Genomic DNA, 15,719 nt, shown 5'->3' with positions numbered 1-15,719 from the left:
CCATGTCATGTTTTGATTCAAGTGTACTGACCTACTTTTGATTTAGTCATCCAAAATGTGGCATATTCCGTCCGCGTTAGGCATTCCATTTTTCTGACTGGATTCTACGAACCAGACTGTGTTTCCGCATCCCGGAAATTATTAGGGCGTATGTCTTAGAATAGTCAGTGCAATGTGGGAAAGAAATCAGTTAAATCTGTATGTGGATGTGTGTAAATATTCAAATGTAATCCCCTTTGTAATCGTTAAAAAATTCATAAGTAACTGTAATTTAATTACTCATTTTTTCTTAGTAACTGTAACTAATTACAGTTACATTAATTTTGTAATTAAATTACGTAACGCCGTTACATGTAACTAGTTACTCCCCAACACTGGCACTTGCACTAGTTTTATACCATGACATTACTGTTAATCTTACTCATTGCCTTATTATTATTATTATTTTTTTTTTATGCAAATCTTGTCAATTATCATACCATATTACTGTACTCAGACTATATTAACGACACATTCAGAAGCAAATCCTCAATACTTCGTATAAAGTAAATTTAGTTCTCACTGTTTTGTCAGTTAGAAATACTTACAGGTCAGCTACCTGATCAATGTCTTAAAAACCCTTCGTTCATGTTTGTCATTTGGCTGTGATATTTATTTTCTCAAAATTATTATAAACTGAAAAAGAGCAGACAGATTTCCCAATACAATTACTAAATTAACAATAATATTACTTAGTTCTAAACGGCCAAATATTTATTAAAGAGACATCCTCAGTTTCTGTAAATCTGTATTGAAACAGTATACATTATCAAAAAGCCCTGTCAGTGTTCACAATATTAATTTGATTTGACTTGACCAGTGTTCATAAGCAGCTCCATAGAGCCTATTACAATTGTGTTGTTTAAACATAATTTTTTTTTTTTTTTTTTGCTGTGCTATTTCAATTAATTCAAACCTCTTGTTATGGTATTCCTCCATTAAGGGGCTATCCCAGGAGATCCACATGTTTTTGTTCAACTTATCTCTTTTCTACATAAACCAAACTATTGCATCATTCAGACCTTGAGGAGCCACAAAGCCTTACGGCTGCTTTTGCACTATATTACATAAACAGGATTCACTCCTTTGTTTTCCCACCAGGCTTCTTTATGTGAGGGTGCTCTCTGGATAATTTGGTTAGTGACTTAGCCAAACTGTCACTGTTTTTCTGCCGTCAAGTCTAAAATATTTATCTTTACCATTCAAACAACAAAGTGTTAACTTGTTAAAATTTAGACCCTCATTTAAATTTAGGCATGAATTTTAAACCCATTTTGGACGGCAAACTTAAATTTCACAAATCCAATCATATAAATATTATATCATATATATTAATCCAGAGAGTGATTTAAATCAGCATTATAAAAGAACAAGTCATTATTACCAGTAGCAGACGGAGCTGGATAACCAATCCACTTAAAGCTCGTCCCATGTTCGGCATTGTCTTTTCATTAGTTTCACTCAGAATTATCGACTTCTGTAAAGTAATTTCACTTAACACATCTGTAATGATAAAACACTCATTCCAGAGGTTAGTGACTCAATTGAAACAAAACAGGAACAGAATTGTCCTCCAAAATATACAGTAGTCATCATCATGCATGCACATACTTAACACATGAATATTTTAACAGCTCATATTTAAGGTTTGCTTTTGGTATTAAATCGGAAGGATTTAAACTTAAACATTGTCTGTGTGTTTTACCTAGTTTGTACCTAGTCTCTTATCTAATCACAAAGTTTGCCTGTTCATTAGTGATTTTTATTTTGAGAAAAATCAGCTGGGTTGTTTTGGTCTTAAAATCATTGCTCTGTTTTGGTAACTCTTACTTAGCAGGCCGATAAGACAAGCAGAGCACCATCCCTGCCTCCACTCAAGCATTCTCTCTCTCTCTTACTGTGCAAAATATTAGTTATTTATTTATTTGACAGTTTTCACCAAACTTAAACTTAGACTATAATATCAAATTCATCACAACATATAACCCTTAATCATTCAAATAGGTTAAAAATGTCAAAGTTCCTATATCTCAAATCTCAGTTTAGACTGTTTAAAAATCCATAATGCTAGGAACGTTTCTTTAAAATTATGTTTACCTTACATGCTTAATTCCCTTAACCTTTGTTATCTAAACCATCTCTTGTTTCAGCAAAAGCAGTCCTCATTTTTAGCCACCACCATATCTTGTAATCATCTTATGCCATGCCTTAATGACCTGCATGAGTAAAGACTATGATATAGACATATTAGTTCAATATCATTTTAGCCACATAAGGTCTTATGTGTCTCAAAGTTCTGCGTGAAACTGCAAAGTATATTCCAGAATTTCCATATACTGGTCCAATCCAATCAGGTTCATGAAAACTAAAGTTTAGCTCTTTCGGGGTTGTTCCTGATGCATCCCAGATCAATCAGTACTGTCCCTTTGCATATATCCCTATATTTTTATAGGTGCACATATGAATTATCACTATTTATTTATTTTTAAACACTAATTTTGGATACTCTTTGCCCTAACCACTGACCTGGCCTATTTCTAAGCTCGGGGCACCCCCATCTGTAATGGTGGGTGATCGAGAGTTGGAAGAGCGAGTTACGACTAGAACCCCCGTCTAGCGTCTTACATTCTTCTCGGGATTTCCCATACCGCTACTTTGGCTTACCTGGCCGTAAATGCACTGCCCTTTACGGCCTCTCGTGCTTTGACCCAGCACTGCCTATTTACAGCCCTACGTATCCCTTGTCCCTCGGCGCTTGACCCAGCACTGCCCTTTACGGGTTCACATGCCTGTTAAGAATGCGTTTTTGCCCCCCCCTGGACTGTGCACACCTAGAAAAAATTCACGTCTCTCTCTAAGACTAATAGGTGTGCACTTGTACCCCCTGTAACTGTACACATCTTTAAATATATCTTATCCTAAGACCTACCGATGTGCACTTGTACCCCTTTTACTCACAAGGTTACTTCATTTACAGATGTACCGTGACACCAATTTACCTACTCCACCCCGGAGTTGGTGTCTACCCCCTTACGTCTGAGTGAGTCTATCATTCCTCCTTCTCTCGACCCCCTCCACTTACAGACAGTCCCTAACCAATAATATTAAATATTAAATCTTTCCTACCTTGGTTTGATGATTGATCAGGGATGTCACCACAGAACGATTGCCCGCCGATCCTCCACCATTAACTGTAGGGGAATTTACAGTTAAAACCCAAGGACCAGATATGTCGCAATGAAGACCAGGACTCAGAGATGAGTTCAATTAATAATAATAATTTTACTTGAAGAAAATAGTTTGCAATTTCATCAGCAGAAGTCAGCTTCAACACTCTCAAAGGAGTTCGCAGGCCGCTCCCGTACAACTCAAAATCAACCACAGTTATACCCTGACAGAGGATACTAATTGCGTCAATACATAAGTCAACAAAATTCCAAAACCTAGATAATCTCTCCAAAGACATATATCTGATATGCTGGACACTGGCAGTTGATCTTTTGTCCTGGGCATGTCTGAGCTTTTCCCTGTACAGACAGATACTAACACACATACACAGAGAACTTATCTAAAATTCAAGGCTTTCTAGCACTGGCGAATGTCTTATCCTTACGGCTGGAAACACACACATAATATGTGGACATTAATCTTGAGGAAAAGAAATACAGCGCACATAAGGTTACACATTTCACTCTTGCCATAACTTGATTAATAGTCAAACAAGAAATCATGTAATAATATAATTAATATCAGTATGAAGGATATGGCAACTCGGCATCCACTCCTTCACACCACAGCAACTTCACTCATCAAAATCCTTTATATATATATATATATATATATATATATATATATATACGGATGGTCTATGTGAAATGCTCGTATTTTCTTGATGGTAAAACCAATTTAAAACTTTAAAATCCTGTAAAAAAAACCCAACTTTGTGATTCTTTATAACTACCTGAATTTACTACATTTCTTGTGATCTTATGAATCACTGGCAACTCCTTAATAACTGGTTTGTAAATAATGCTATACTTCATTGAGAAATGATAAATTGATCATGAATAAAGTATGAAATTACACATTATAGATATGCTTTTAAATAAAAAATAAAGCATTTATATCTGTATTTATAAACTGATTATTACTGTCTATTAATGCTTTATAAATTATGAATTATATGTTTACTAATGCTTAATTAATGATTAATAGTGTGCAGTTATTATAAAGTGTTACCAAATCATCTTTACTGTAACTATTACGTTACTTGTACAATAACAAAATAAATAATTGATTTGCTTACCTGTCTATCAATACACTCGCGAGAGCAGAGTCTCTGTCAAGTCCAAGATTTTTGCGCAGCTCTCTCCATCTCGTAAATGCCTGGCCGATATTTATCCTGGTTTTATTCCTTCGTTTGTCACACAGTCTGCATGTATCCAAATATGTACGCTTACGTTTTACTGGCACTTCAATACTCGCCAAAGAGTAATCGTGATCCATAACAACGACAACCAAACCATACGCGCGGCTATAACATAACCACCACTTCCGCATTTGACCATGTGATATTCCTGTGTGGTGGAACATCACATGGTCTACACCGGAAACAAAGTATAGAGCGGACATTGCGTCACTGAGAGGTGACATTTCTTTTCCGGGACGGCCAGTTATTTAAAATCGGAATTTCTCTGAAATAAAAAAATCTTTGGAGACTTTTGAGATATTGTAAGTACACAACTGGAGGAAATATATCACACTGTTATTTTCGGAAATTTTATTACAAAATTCCTCCATATTGGAGCTTTAATCATTAAATCAACTTGTGGCAGTCAGGACCTAAAAAATTTGAACGTTTTGTTAATTTATTTTTTAAACTAATTTAACAGATCTATTTGAAAATTAAACTAGCATTAAAAAAGCATGCATGTGAAAAACACTGTTAACGCCAATAATGAGGAGATGACAGAATTTACAGGCCTGTTACTTGAGGCAGGAAGGGGGACATTATTAATCCCACATACAGTACAGACCAAAAGTTTGGACACACTTTCTCATTCAAAGAGTTTTCTTTATTTTCATGACTATGACCAAACTTTTGGTCTGTACTGTACATTGAACATGATTTCGTCAGCCTCTGTCTAATTAAATGTGGCAGGGGGGGCGTGGTTTAGCGAACCCTGCAGTCAGGAGACGCGCAGTGAGTGAGTGGGTTAAGCACAAATAACAAAAACCTGTCTCTGCTTGCAGTAATTGGCGTGGAGAGTATAAAACACCTGGAGAAACAGGAGCGGGAGAGAGAGAGAAGGACTGCTGGCTGCTACACTCTTGGACCACAGAATTTATGTTTCAGTTGTTATTTTCCGTGCCCTTTTATTTGGTTATTTTTTTTTAAATAAAGCAGTCAGTAGTAACAGCCGACCCTGCCGTCTTCCTTCCTGCACAACGAACATTGTTACACTGGTGCCGGAACCCGGGAAGGAAGATGGATGCCGCCGCCATGCCTGTGCCCTCCGCTGCACCATTTGCGGAGCTGATTACATCCCTCGCGGTCATGCAACACGATCAACACCAGGCCCTGCTGGACATACGTCACGATCAGGAGAGGCGGTTTCAAGCCATACTCCAAACCCTGCAGGAAGACCGCGAGAGGTTCCGGAGCTGGATGGACCGGGAGGTTCGGCCGGGAGCCACGGTTCAACAAGCTGTGCCCGCCCACCTCCCTTTAAACAAAATGGGGCCTGAGGACGACCTGGAGACATTTCTGGACTTATTTGAAAAGTCGGCAGAGGTGCCTTTGCGCCCCCTCCCATTAATGCAGGTCCCCTTCGAGAGAATTGGCATGGACCTCATCGGGCCATTAGAGCGATCAGCACGAGGACATCGTTTTGCATTAGTCATTGTGGATTATGCAACACGATATCCAGAAGCAGTGCCTCTCCGCAACATTTCCGCTAAGAGCGTTGCTGACACACTGTTTTCTTTAATCTCCCGAGTGGGGATTCCTAAGGAAATCCTCACTGATCAGGGCACAGCATTTATGTCACAGACATTACACAAACTGTACGAATTGGGCATTAAATCGATTCGAACCAGCATCTTTCACCAAAAATTGGGACAGATGGTTGGAACCTCTGTTGTACGCTGTGCGAGAGGTCCCGCAAGCCTCCACAGGGTTTTCCCCCTTCAATTTGCTCTATGGTCGCCAGCCCAGGGGGGTGCTGGACGTCATAAGAGAGACTTGGGAGGATGGATCTTCTCAATCTAAAAATGAAATTCAGTTTGTGATGGACCTGAGAACAAAACTCCACACTTTGGGGCGGCTCTCTATGGAGAATTTGTTACAGGCCAAAGACAAACAGAGCCAGCTGTATAACAGGGGAACTAATTTGCATAAATTTGCACCGGGAGATAAAGTGCTTGTATCACTCCCAAGGTCAAGTTCAAAATTACTTGCAAAGTGGCAAGGACCGTTTGAGGTCACACGGCAAGTTGGAGAGCTCAATTATGAGGTAATATGCTCAGATAGGAGAGGAGCGCGTCAAATTTATCACCTCAATCTCCTAAAAAAATGAAATGAGGGAGAATCAGTGATTGTAAGTAAGTGACTACATTACAGGCGGAGTTTGCTGACATGTCTTCTCCCATACCTGGCCATACAAATCTCATTCAACAAGAAAAAAATAGTTCAGGAAGAATTAGGTGGGATGCTTGAAATGGGGGTAATAGAAGAATCCAACAGTAACTGGCGAGCCCGATAGTTTTGGTTCCTAAGACGGACGGCTCAGTGCGGTTCTGTGTGGATTTTCGCAAGGTGAATGCTGTGTCGAAATTCGACGCATATCCAATGCCACGGGTTGACAAATTGCTTGACCAGCTCGGTACGGCTTAACAAAAGGGTTATTGGCAGATCCCCTTGTCTCCATTATCCAAAGAAAAAAACGCTTTCACGACGCTGTTTGTATTACACCAATTTGTTACACTCCCGTTCGGGCTGTTCGGCGCGCCAGCTACGTTTCAGCGACTGATGGACTGGGTGTTGCGGCCCCATGGTGCATATGTTGCTGCCTATTTCGATTATATCATTATATTTAGTAATGACTGGCAGCGGCATATGCAGCATGTGAGGGTGGTACTGAGGTCGCTGAGAGGGGCTGGGCTCACGGCCAACCCAAAGAAGTGTGCGATTGGGCGTGTGGAGGTAAAGTATCTGGGTTTTCACTTGAGACATGGGCAGGTGCGTCCCCAAATTGATAAAACTGCAGCAGTTGCGACCTTTCCGCATCCCAAGACCAAAAAGGAGGTGAGACAGTTCTTGGGGCTGGCGGGATATTATAGAAGGTTTGTGCCTAATTATTTGGACCTCGCCAGCCACTTGACTGATCTCACTAAAAAGGAAGCACCAGATACAGTTCAGTGGAAGAAGCCATGGCAGCAGGCATTTACCCAGGTGAAGGCTGCTCTATGTGGCGGGCCATTGCTTCACTCTCCTGATTTCTCTCTCCCTTTTTTGTTGCAGTAGGACGCGTCGGACAGGGGGCTGGGTGCTGTCCTGGCCCATGAGATAGAGGGGGAGGAACGGCCAGTGCTGTACATTAGTCGCAAGCTCTCTAAGAGAGAGACTAAGTACAGCACCGTGGAGAAGGAGTGTTGGGCCATCAGGTGGGCCGTCCTCACCCTCCGCTATAATCTCCTGGGACGGGAATTCACCCTCTGTTCGGACCACGCTCCCCATTAACGTTAAACTTTATACAGTGGTTTATATTCAAGTTTACAAAACTGGCGACGTCCTCACAACCTTCTGTGTTTGCTGGGTAGTTTCACTATTACAATGAAACACACAGCTTCTCCTTGAAATGGCGCCAGTGGCAATAGAGAGAATAAAAGGTATGCCTTCTTTCTTTGCGTGAACATTTGGGTGGCATTTAGCAAATCTTCCCACATAGTGACATAGAGATGTGGGGGGCGTGTTTAAACCAGTCGTTTTAGGGGGGCGTGGCAGAGTCTTAACTTTGATAAAGAATATATCTCTGGGTTTGAGACTCTAGTCTTGGCAACTTTACAGATCTTCTTTATGCACTAAGAGCTTGTAACACTCCAAAGAAAAAAGGAAAATTTGTAATCACATCATATGACCCCTTTAAAGGTGCCATATGCAAAAATTGAGGTAAAAATATCCATAACATGACCTACACGCATCAAAAGAACGAGAAGAAATAAGGGCGATGATGTCATTAAAAAATGTCAAGTTATAGTGCTGCAGAGATATCAACCTTAATTAGCATTAGCATTACTAGCCCCGGCCCTACAGGTGTCGTAATACCAGTTTCGGCCATGGGAGGCGATATGCGGGCAACATAACCACCAGCCAACCTGCAGTACACGAATAACTCGCACGGCTTGTCGGCGTGCCTGAACCTGATGTCAATCATGTGGAAAGTACAGCCCACTAGTTCATTTCAGTTCAGGGAAGAGAGAGAAAGGATGACTGAAGCCCTTGGCAAGAGACCACCACCGCGCTCGGAATCACAAATCAAATCCGATAAGAAAAGGAGCCGAACCAGAGTAAACATCGGCACTGCTTTTAATCCCTGGAGACAACTAATGGACCTGAAAGAAATGAGGTTCGACTCCGAACTTGCAACATTTCTTTTGCATTGGTAAGTTAGATGCTGTTAGTATTTCGCTAGAAGTTTGTTTTATATGTTTGTGTATTTGTTTTCGGGAAGTTATAACATAGAAATGTATCGAAGGCTGTTCGATAAACGTGCTAATGTTAGCGATGGCTAACCGTAGCTGCGTTTGATAATTAGCTAGCTATAACTTAACGTTACCCATTTTATTATATCATAACTAACCTGCTCTGTCTAGTCTGTTGGTCTCTGTGTCCTCTTTGCTTCGTGGTTTTTCTGTCCATGAAAAAATTGATGTGTGGCGTGAAAGCGTGTGAAAAGAGTCAATGGGCTAGGTGCACAAGATGGCGCCGGTGAGCTTCAGCGACGCGAGTGTGTGCATACTTATTTCCGGTCTTGCGACGCTCGCATTGACTGTAAGGGAAACTCACATACGAAACGTGGATAGATGATTTTTTTAATGATTTTCAAATTTAACAGCGGATAGTGGGTATATCAAAAACATGGGGAAACATCCTCCCTACATTTTACGTACCTCTTTGTGGAAATTCATCAAGAGACAACGCGGAGATTGCTTTATTCTTCTGTTGATTATGCGGATCAGCGTCAGGTCAGGTCCACAGGGATTTCTTCTTTCAAACACAAACCTCTCAAATATGCAATACTTTTCATTTTCGAAGAGCTGGTTTTGTTCTGACTGTTATGTAAGATCAATGTTTCTGACTGTCAAACAAGACGCACAGAGATTTCTGATAAAGCATGTTTTATTAACTTTATTTGATAACAATTTATAACTAACTGTACAATTAAACGTAATATAATTATGGTAGGTTTGCCTTAAATAAAATATCACTGTTTGCATTCATGTGTGTGTGTTTTTATCTATGTTTATTTGTTTTGTGAAAGATCTGCAGCATAAATCATTATCTGTCTATGAGCAGCCATGTATATTGTTATTCTTTTGCATTAATTATCAGATTAAACAGATATTAAAATTAGTCATGTATTTTTTTATTGTGTAAAATAATAAAATATGTTGTGAAAATAACGATGAAACAGACTGATGTATGTGTACAATTGAGAAATGGATACTTCTGAAGATAAATCGCAGTCCATGTCTCACGAGGTAAATATTTAATATAAAAAATAATAATAATAATGCAAACATTTTCGAAAAATAATTTGTACATTTACATATTTGGTAAGATAAAAATACATTATGTAGCTGTGTATACACACCATGAGTTCAACTTTCCTTTCGTGAACAGTGGTGAACATTACTGTATTTAATTCATTCACCAGACCCAAACATACACAAGTTTCAAATCCACTGGCTCAGTTAACATTTATAGTATAGTGATAATAGCAGTTTATATCTTATTTGCATTTGAAGTGATATTATAAATCCTGTAAACATATAGAAGGTAACATTTGGACTTCTCCGGTTCTCTGCACTGACTTTAAGCACAACCGGAAATATCTACGCACACACTCGCAAGACCGGAAATACAAGATGGCGGAGATATGCAACTAGCCCATTGCGTGTGTCTCACGGTGAATGCTTGAGAGTTGGCACATCAGTTCCCAAGCAGAATAAAGGACAGGTTGATTATTGCTGTTTAGCGTTTGTATTAATCTATGATGTGTCCCTGTTTGCGTACAGGGACATAAAAAATAAATTAAAAGTGATACATGGACCAAGGTGTCTGAGATTGTTCATTTTAAGTAAAGGATCCTAATATTTCGTCCACAACAATATTTAATGAGGTTAACTTATAACTCCTTGTGGTTAGTGTGCACGAGATCAACAAGCTTGTTTGCTTTGCGGCCGCTTTAAATACAAAATTAGCATTCGATCTACGTTAGAGTGTCTGAGCGCTCACAAACTTTCTGCAGCGTCGTGAGCAGAGCGGCAAGAGCGATTTTTGACACTCTAGATGCCGGCGGTGTGAACGCACAGTTAGGCTTCGGCTATGGCTGTAGTGTTGTTGTCAAAGTAGGGGCAGAGCATGAGGACTATGCCGTTTCTCGTTTGTTACTCTAGAGTAGACCATTTCACTTTATTGAGGCATACTGCCCCCATCTGGTATGGAATGTGGAGTATGACTTGATTTTTTTTTTTTGCCAAACATTACAGATGGCACCTTTAATGTCACCTCAATGTTATTGCATTCATAGAGCAAATATTTTATTGTTTTCAATTTAACGGACATTACTCCCATAATTCTTGGGGTGTGGAAGACGTGTGATATTGTGTTCAATAGTTAAAAAAATATCATATTAGAATTATTAAAAACGTTTTAGGGGTTCAGTTATAATATGACACTCATTAAGACATTTAAACAGAGCTGCTACATTGATGAAAAGAGCAGGCGAAATCACTGATACGTGTAATATTAAACTTAATACTTAGACAAACATGACCGGTTTGCTGTGGTTGAAAAAAAAAAAGGAAAGCCGTCACAAGAAAACGAGAAGTACGTTTTGTTTATATGTATATGCTTTTCTTACCAGTATTTCGCGAGAACAGAGTTATAAATTAATGAAATAATGAATGTGAGTAATGTTTGTGTTGTGGTCGGTAAAGCGTGACCGCGCTGAGGGCGGCGCGCGCCTCCTTTTCTTCAGACCCGTTACTCACGAGACGCAGAACAAGCGGATAGAACAGAAAAGAAAAAAAAAACAAGAAAAGCAAGAAAAACACGGCAGAGATTTTGCGATGGTTCACAAAACGGAGCGGTTTAAAGTAATTTCTCTCATCAGATGCTGGATTTCACTCATGACATTCACAGGTGCGTCACTTTCTGAGAGTTTGTAGAAGTTGAGCAGCAGCAGCAACTTGTTTTCACTCCTTTAACTGTTCACATCCGTCATTGCTGTTTAGAAACTTAACCAACTTTGATTTAGGATTCTTTGTTAACTACTAATTTAACGTTAGTATCAGTAAATCTACTGTACGTTTAGCTGTTGTATTTACAGTAAATGTGATGTATGATCTTTATCAGCACTTTCACTTCATGTGATTCACGTTCAAGGTTTTTGGTTTATGTAGGTAACGTTAAGTTGGTCACTGATGATTTTGAGCGCGTTTAATATAGAGCGAAATACGGAGTATGAATATTACAGCTGCGTTAACTGCGCGACATAACGTTTGGCCTAACAATATTAAATGATAACCTGAAAAAAATAAAGCTGTTAACAGCAGTTGTTCGATTACCACGGTAACGGTCTAAAACTGCTTACAGAGCAGTTACACCTCAACGTATTTCTGACCTTGCGACACTGTGTAATGTAATTATGCCTAAACCCTCTATAATCAAGAGCAGAGCTTCTTTAACCCTTATCTACACTGCAAATGCACTGCAGATCTGCTAGTGAGATATACAGTGAAATTTGTACAAAACTTTTCAGTTTGCCAGCTCAGTTCTGATACGCTGTATTCGCAAGATTTATTTTAAGAAATTTCCTTGCGTGTTTTTCATCACATGACTTTTAAGAATCCACAGCAGACAGATAGACAGATAAAAATCAAGACATTATAAATTGAACACATTAATAGCAAACATTACAGTTTAATTTGATTCACTGTTTTTAGAGGTTAAACAAAATCCACATACATATAAAGACCCTTCTTATCAAGCACATGATCTCCTGCTCCCTTACCAGTGAACACTCCCTGCCTGCTTCTCTCTGTCTGTCTTTCTGTCTGTCTGTCTGAATCTTAAATATTTAAACCAGCTGTTTCTGGGTGTGTTACTTTATAAACCCACCACAATCTGAGAAGAGCTATTGTGTTGACCGACTAGATTGATAGCAGATATTCAGAAGTTCAGAGGAGACATTGAAAGTCATATGATGTTGCTAAAAAGAACATTATTTTGTGTATTTGGTATGATGCAATATGTTTATGCAGTTTAAGGTTAAAAAAACACATAATTTTTACAAAGCTCATATTTCTGGAAAGCGAGGTGTATGCTGATTGGCCAGATATGCAGTGCATTGTGATTGGCTGAATGCCTCATGTACGTGACAGAACACCCCTAACACGATGTGATGCCATCTCCTGGTGTGAGGAGACAAAACCAATAAAACACATTTCAAAAGAGGCATTTATTGCATCCATTATTTGGAGCCGCTCTGAGACACCATATCATTAGCTGATCGTGTGCACAATGTACGTGCTACACTTTAAAACAAGCAGCGCAAACAGACTTGATACATCATATTACACTTTCGGTTTAATTCTTTTGACGAATACTTGCCAAAGCAATGGCGTGAAACACAATGTTAAAGAACTTCTATGTTACAACCCTCTACATTGTGAGTAAATCACTCGCATATGCGATTAAATTTTACTCTGGGCGACTGAATGATGTCTGTCGTTAGCCATTGGCTAATGAAGTCTTAGGTTTTACTCACCAGTGTGCACTGACTGAGCCCTTCAGAGTTTCATTCTCCATTAAGTGATCTGTACTTTTTCAGTTCATCTCAATGGACGCACAGCACACCTGTATTTGAAGCACTGTAAACTCTGTGTGAAGGTGCACGACTTGCTGTCGCTTTGCTGATAGCGCTGTTTCACACACATGCACAGAGAGAGAGAGCGAGAGTCTTACCATGCTGAATCGACTTGCTATACATGTAAACTATATTCTTTGTTGTATTTTCCTGTCAAAATAATGGAGTTCATTTAGAATTATTCAGCTTTTTACAACAAGCAGAAGATAGGCCGGTTTCTCCGGTAAAGCGTCTCATCAATCTGTAGTGCATTGTATATTGTTAGTATGGTAGTAGTATTATCTTTTAATAATAATTCATATGATCTATTAATATATATATATATATATATATATATATGATGGACCGCAACCCCGTGAATGCTGGAATCAGTTAACATGGGTGTTTAAAAAAATACGAAACGCATACGCACTGCAGACAGAGTATGTGTGAAACAGGCGTAAGGTTGTTTGGAGCTTGTGCAATGTGGAATTAGTTTACAGCTTTCTCAAGCACTTTGTGATGCATTTTGTAAACAGGAGATGAGCCCATGGTCTAATGCACCACCTGGCTTGAGAAACCTGTTCTAAAAGACTCACTTTTAGTCATTATTTTATTTGGGTAGCACACATATTTTGAATGCCTTTGGCAGAATTCAAATGAGCCATTTTAATCTAGATTAATCTAAATTAATTCCAAGATTACAGTGAGATTTATTTAGATAAAAAAAATCTATGTGCACGACTAATTAATATATATATAACAACAGTTTTTTACTAGCCAATGACGATTATGTTGCCAAGGTGTGCGTAGAGGGTTGTGTAATATGAGGAGTGTATATCTTCGGCTTATTGTGAAACTATGGGCTGCCACAGTCTAGTTAATGAATGGGAAACACTGGGTTCATTATGGTCCCTACATAATGTAGGGAATACCAGGGCACACACACATACTCACATACACTGTGCTGAATCAGCCACTCAAGGTAATGATGATAATATCAGTGTGTAGGGAGTTAAAGAGCATCTTACAACAGACAGAAACACACTCCATGCCTCACCATTTTTATTGTTTATTTATGATCAAAGAGAATTTATTGATGTTAGTGCATATATTATGTGATTATTTCTTCATGTTATGTGTCTTTCCACTCATTATCTATCAATCACAGTCATCTCGTTTTTTTCTCTGTCTTGCCTGCCCTGGTCTCAGCGGTGTCATGGTGTGAGGCCGTGCAGGTCTCAGTTCGTGATGAGCGCCGCTTTGCGATGCTTTTCCAGTCAGTGGTTCTGCCATGTCATTACACCAGCATCTCTTCTCAGACTCCAGTCATCCAGTGGTGGTATAAGTCATACTGCCGTGATCGCAGCCGCGATGCCTTCCGCTTCCCTGACACGCTGGCTGTCCACGGCTCTGAGCTCGGCTCTTCTGTTCACCTGGACTGTGGGGACAGCGGGCGGACAGTGCGCATTGTGGCATCTGGACAGGGATCGTCCATCACCCTCGCTGAATATTACAAGGGCCGTGACATTTCCCTCATCAACAGTGAGTTGCTGTGATTTCAGTTTGCATACGTGAGGTGCACAGCCATTAGCATTTACTCCTCGTCATGTCGATCCAAACTTGCTTGAGTTTCTGTCTTCTGTGGTACACGAAATGTTCATGATAAGTATTGGGGTTGCTGAGCTCCATGAAGCTCCTTGATAGTATCATAACAGGACGTATGATTTGTATAAGGTACATATTGGAGAACAGTTGAATTACGGCACATCAATGTTTTACATAAGTCAATAGCTTGTGAGTCTCATTATACATGCAAATAAAATTTTAAAATAAAATAAAAATAAAACTTAAATTTGAAACTGTTCCTCATGCAAAGTATCATATGACCACAGAAAACTTGTAAAATATTGCATGAGTGGTATGGATAACTGTTATGATGCTTTAACTGAGCTATTTTTAGCTATTTTGTTTTGTGCTTTAATTGTATGATACAGAGCAGCATGAATATTCTGCTAAACATGAAAGAAGTCACACGTTTGAATGGCATGAGGGAGTGTAAATGATGACAGGATGTTCTTTTTTGTGTGCTGAATTAAGCTTGTAAATGTTAGTAAGCAGTACATTTGTAAGTTTGACCTTTGAAAAGCTCATCAAATGCAGTATATTGATCCTGTTATTTCAGTTTCTAGTGCTCTATTGCTGATAAGTTTATGGTACTTGTAATCTTGATGCACACACACTTGTGTAAGTGCTGTTTTGAGTTTGAATAGAAGACGTGAGACAGGAGCTCCAAATTGATAATATAGGGCCCTATGAATCCTTTTTTTTATTTATTTATTTATTTTTTTAATCAATTTTTTCTGTTTTATTTTTTCTGGATTCAATTTTGTTTTCCGTTTTGTATTTTTGGGACTTTTTTTAATGGTTAGATTAAATTGTATTAATCAAAAGCATGACTAATTAATTAAAATAATGGAACTTATACAATTGTACATTAATTTATTAAAAGTTTAACAAAAATTCAATGTTTAGGGCCCTATGAAT

The 15,719-nt window shown here is 38.9% G+C and overlaps 1 protein-coding gene and 1 long non-coding RNA gene across 5 annotated transcripts in view; one reads left to right on the top strand and one right to left on the bottom strand.

Moving 5' to 3' along the window:
* The window catches only part of LOC128015245 (uncharacterized), a 28,575-nt gene extending 25,186 nt beyond the window's left edge, over window positions 1-3,389 (bottom strand). The window contains exon 1 of the long non-coding RNA XR_008183851.1: window positions 3,166-3,389. This is a non-coding gene — a long non-coding RNA (uncharacterized LOC128015245). The remainder of the gene's footprint in view (window positions 1-3,165) is intronic.
* Window positions 3,390-11,312: 7,923 nt separating this feature from the next.
* The window catches only part of LOC128014926 (immunoglobulin-like domain-containing receptor 2), a 49,921-nt gene continuing 45,514 nt past the window's right edge, over window positions 11,313-15,719 (top strand). For all 4 annotated transcript variants that reach the window (XM_052598665.1, XM_052598645.1, XM_052598675.1 and 1 more), the window contains exons 1-2: window positions 11,313-11,467; window positions 14,385-14,717. In XM_052598665.1, the coding sequence (XP_052454625.1) occupies window positions 11,395-11,467; window positions 14,385-14,717 (406 nt within the window). In that variant the 5' untranslated portion in view covers window positions 11,313-11,394. The remainder of the gene's footprint in view (window positions 11,468-14,384; window positions 14,718-15,719) is intronic.

The sequence above is a fragment of the Carassius gibelio genome, chromosome A1 (genome assembly GCF_023724105.1).
Source record: "Carassius gibelio isolate Cgi1373 ecotype wild population from Czech Republic chromosome A1, carGib1.2-hapl.c, whole genome shotgun sequence".
NCBI classification, from domain to species: Eukaryota; Metazoa; Chordata; class Actinopteri; order Cypriniformes; family Cyprinidae; genus Carassius; species Carassius gibelio.
This window is presented reverse-complemented; position numbering and strand designations above follow the sequence as displayed.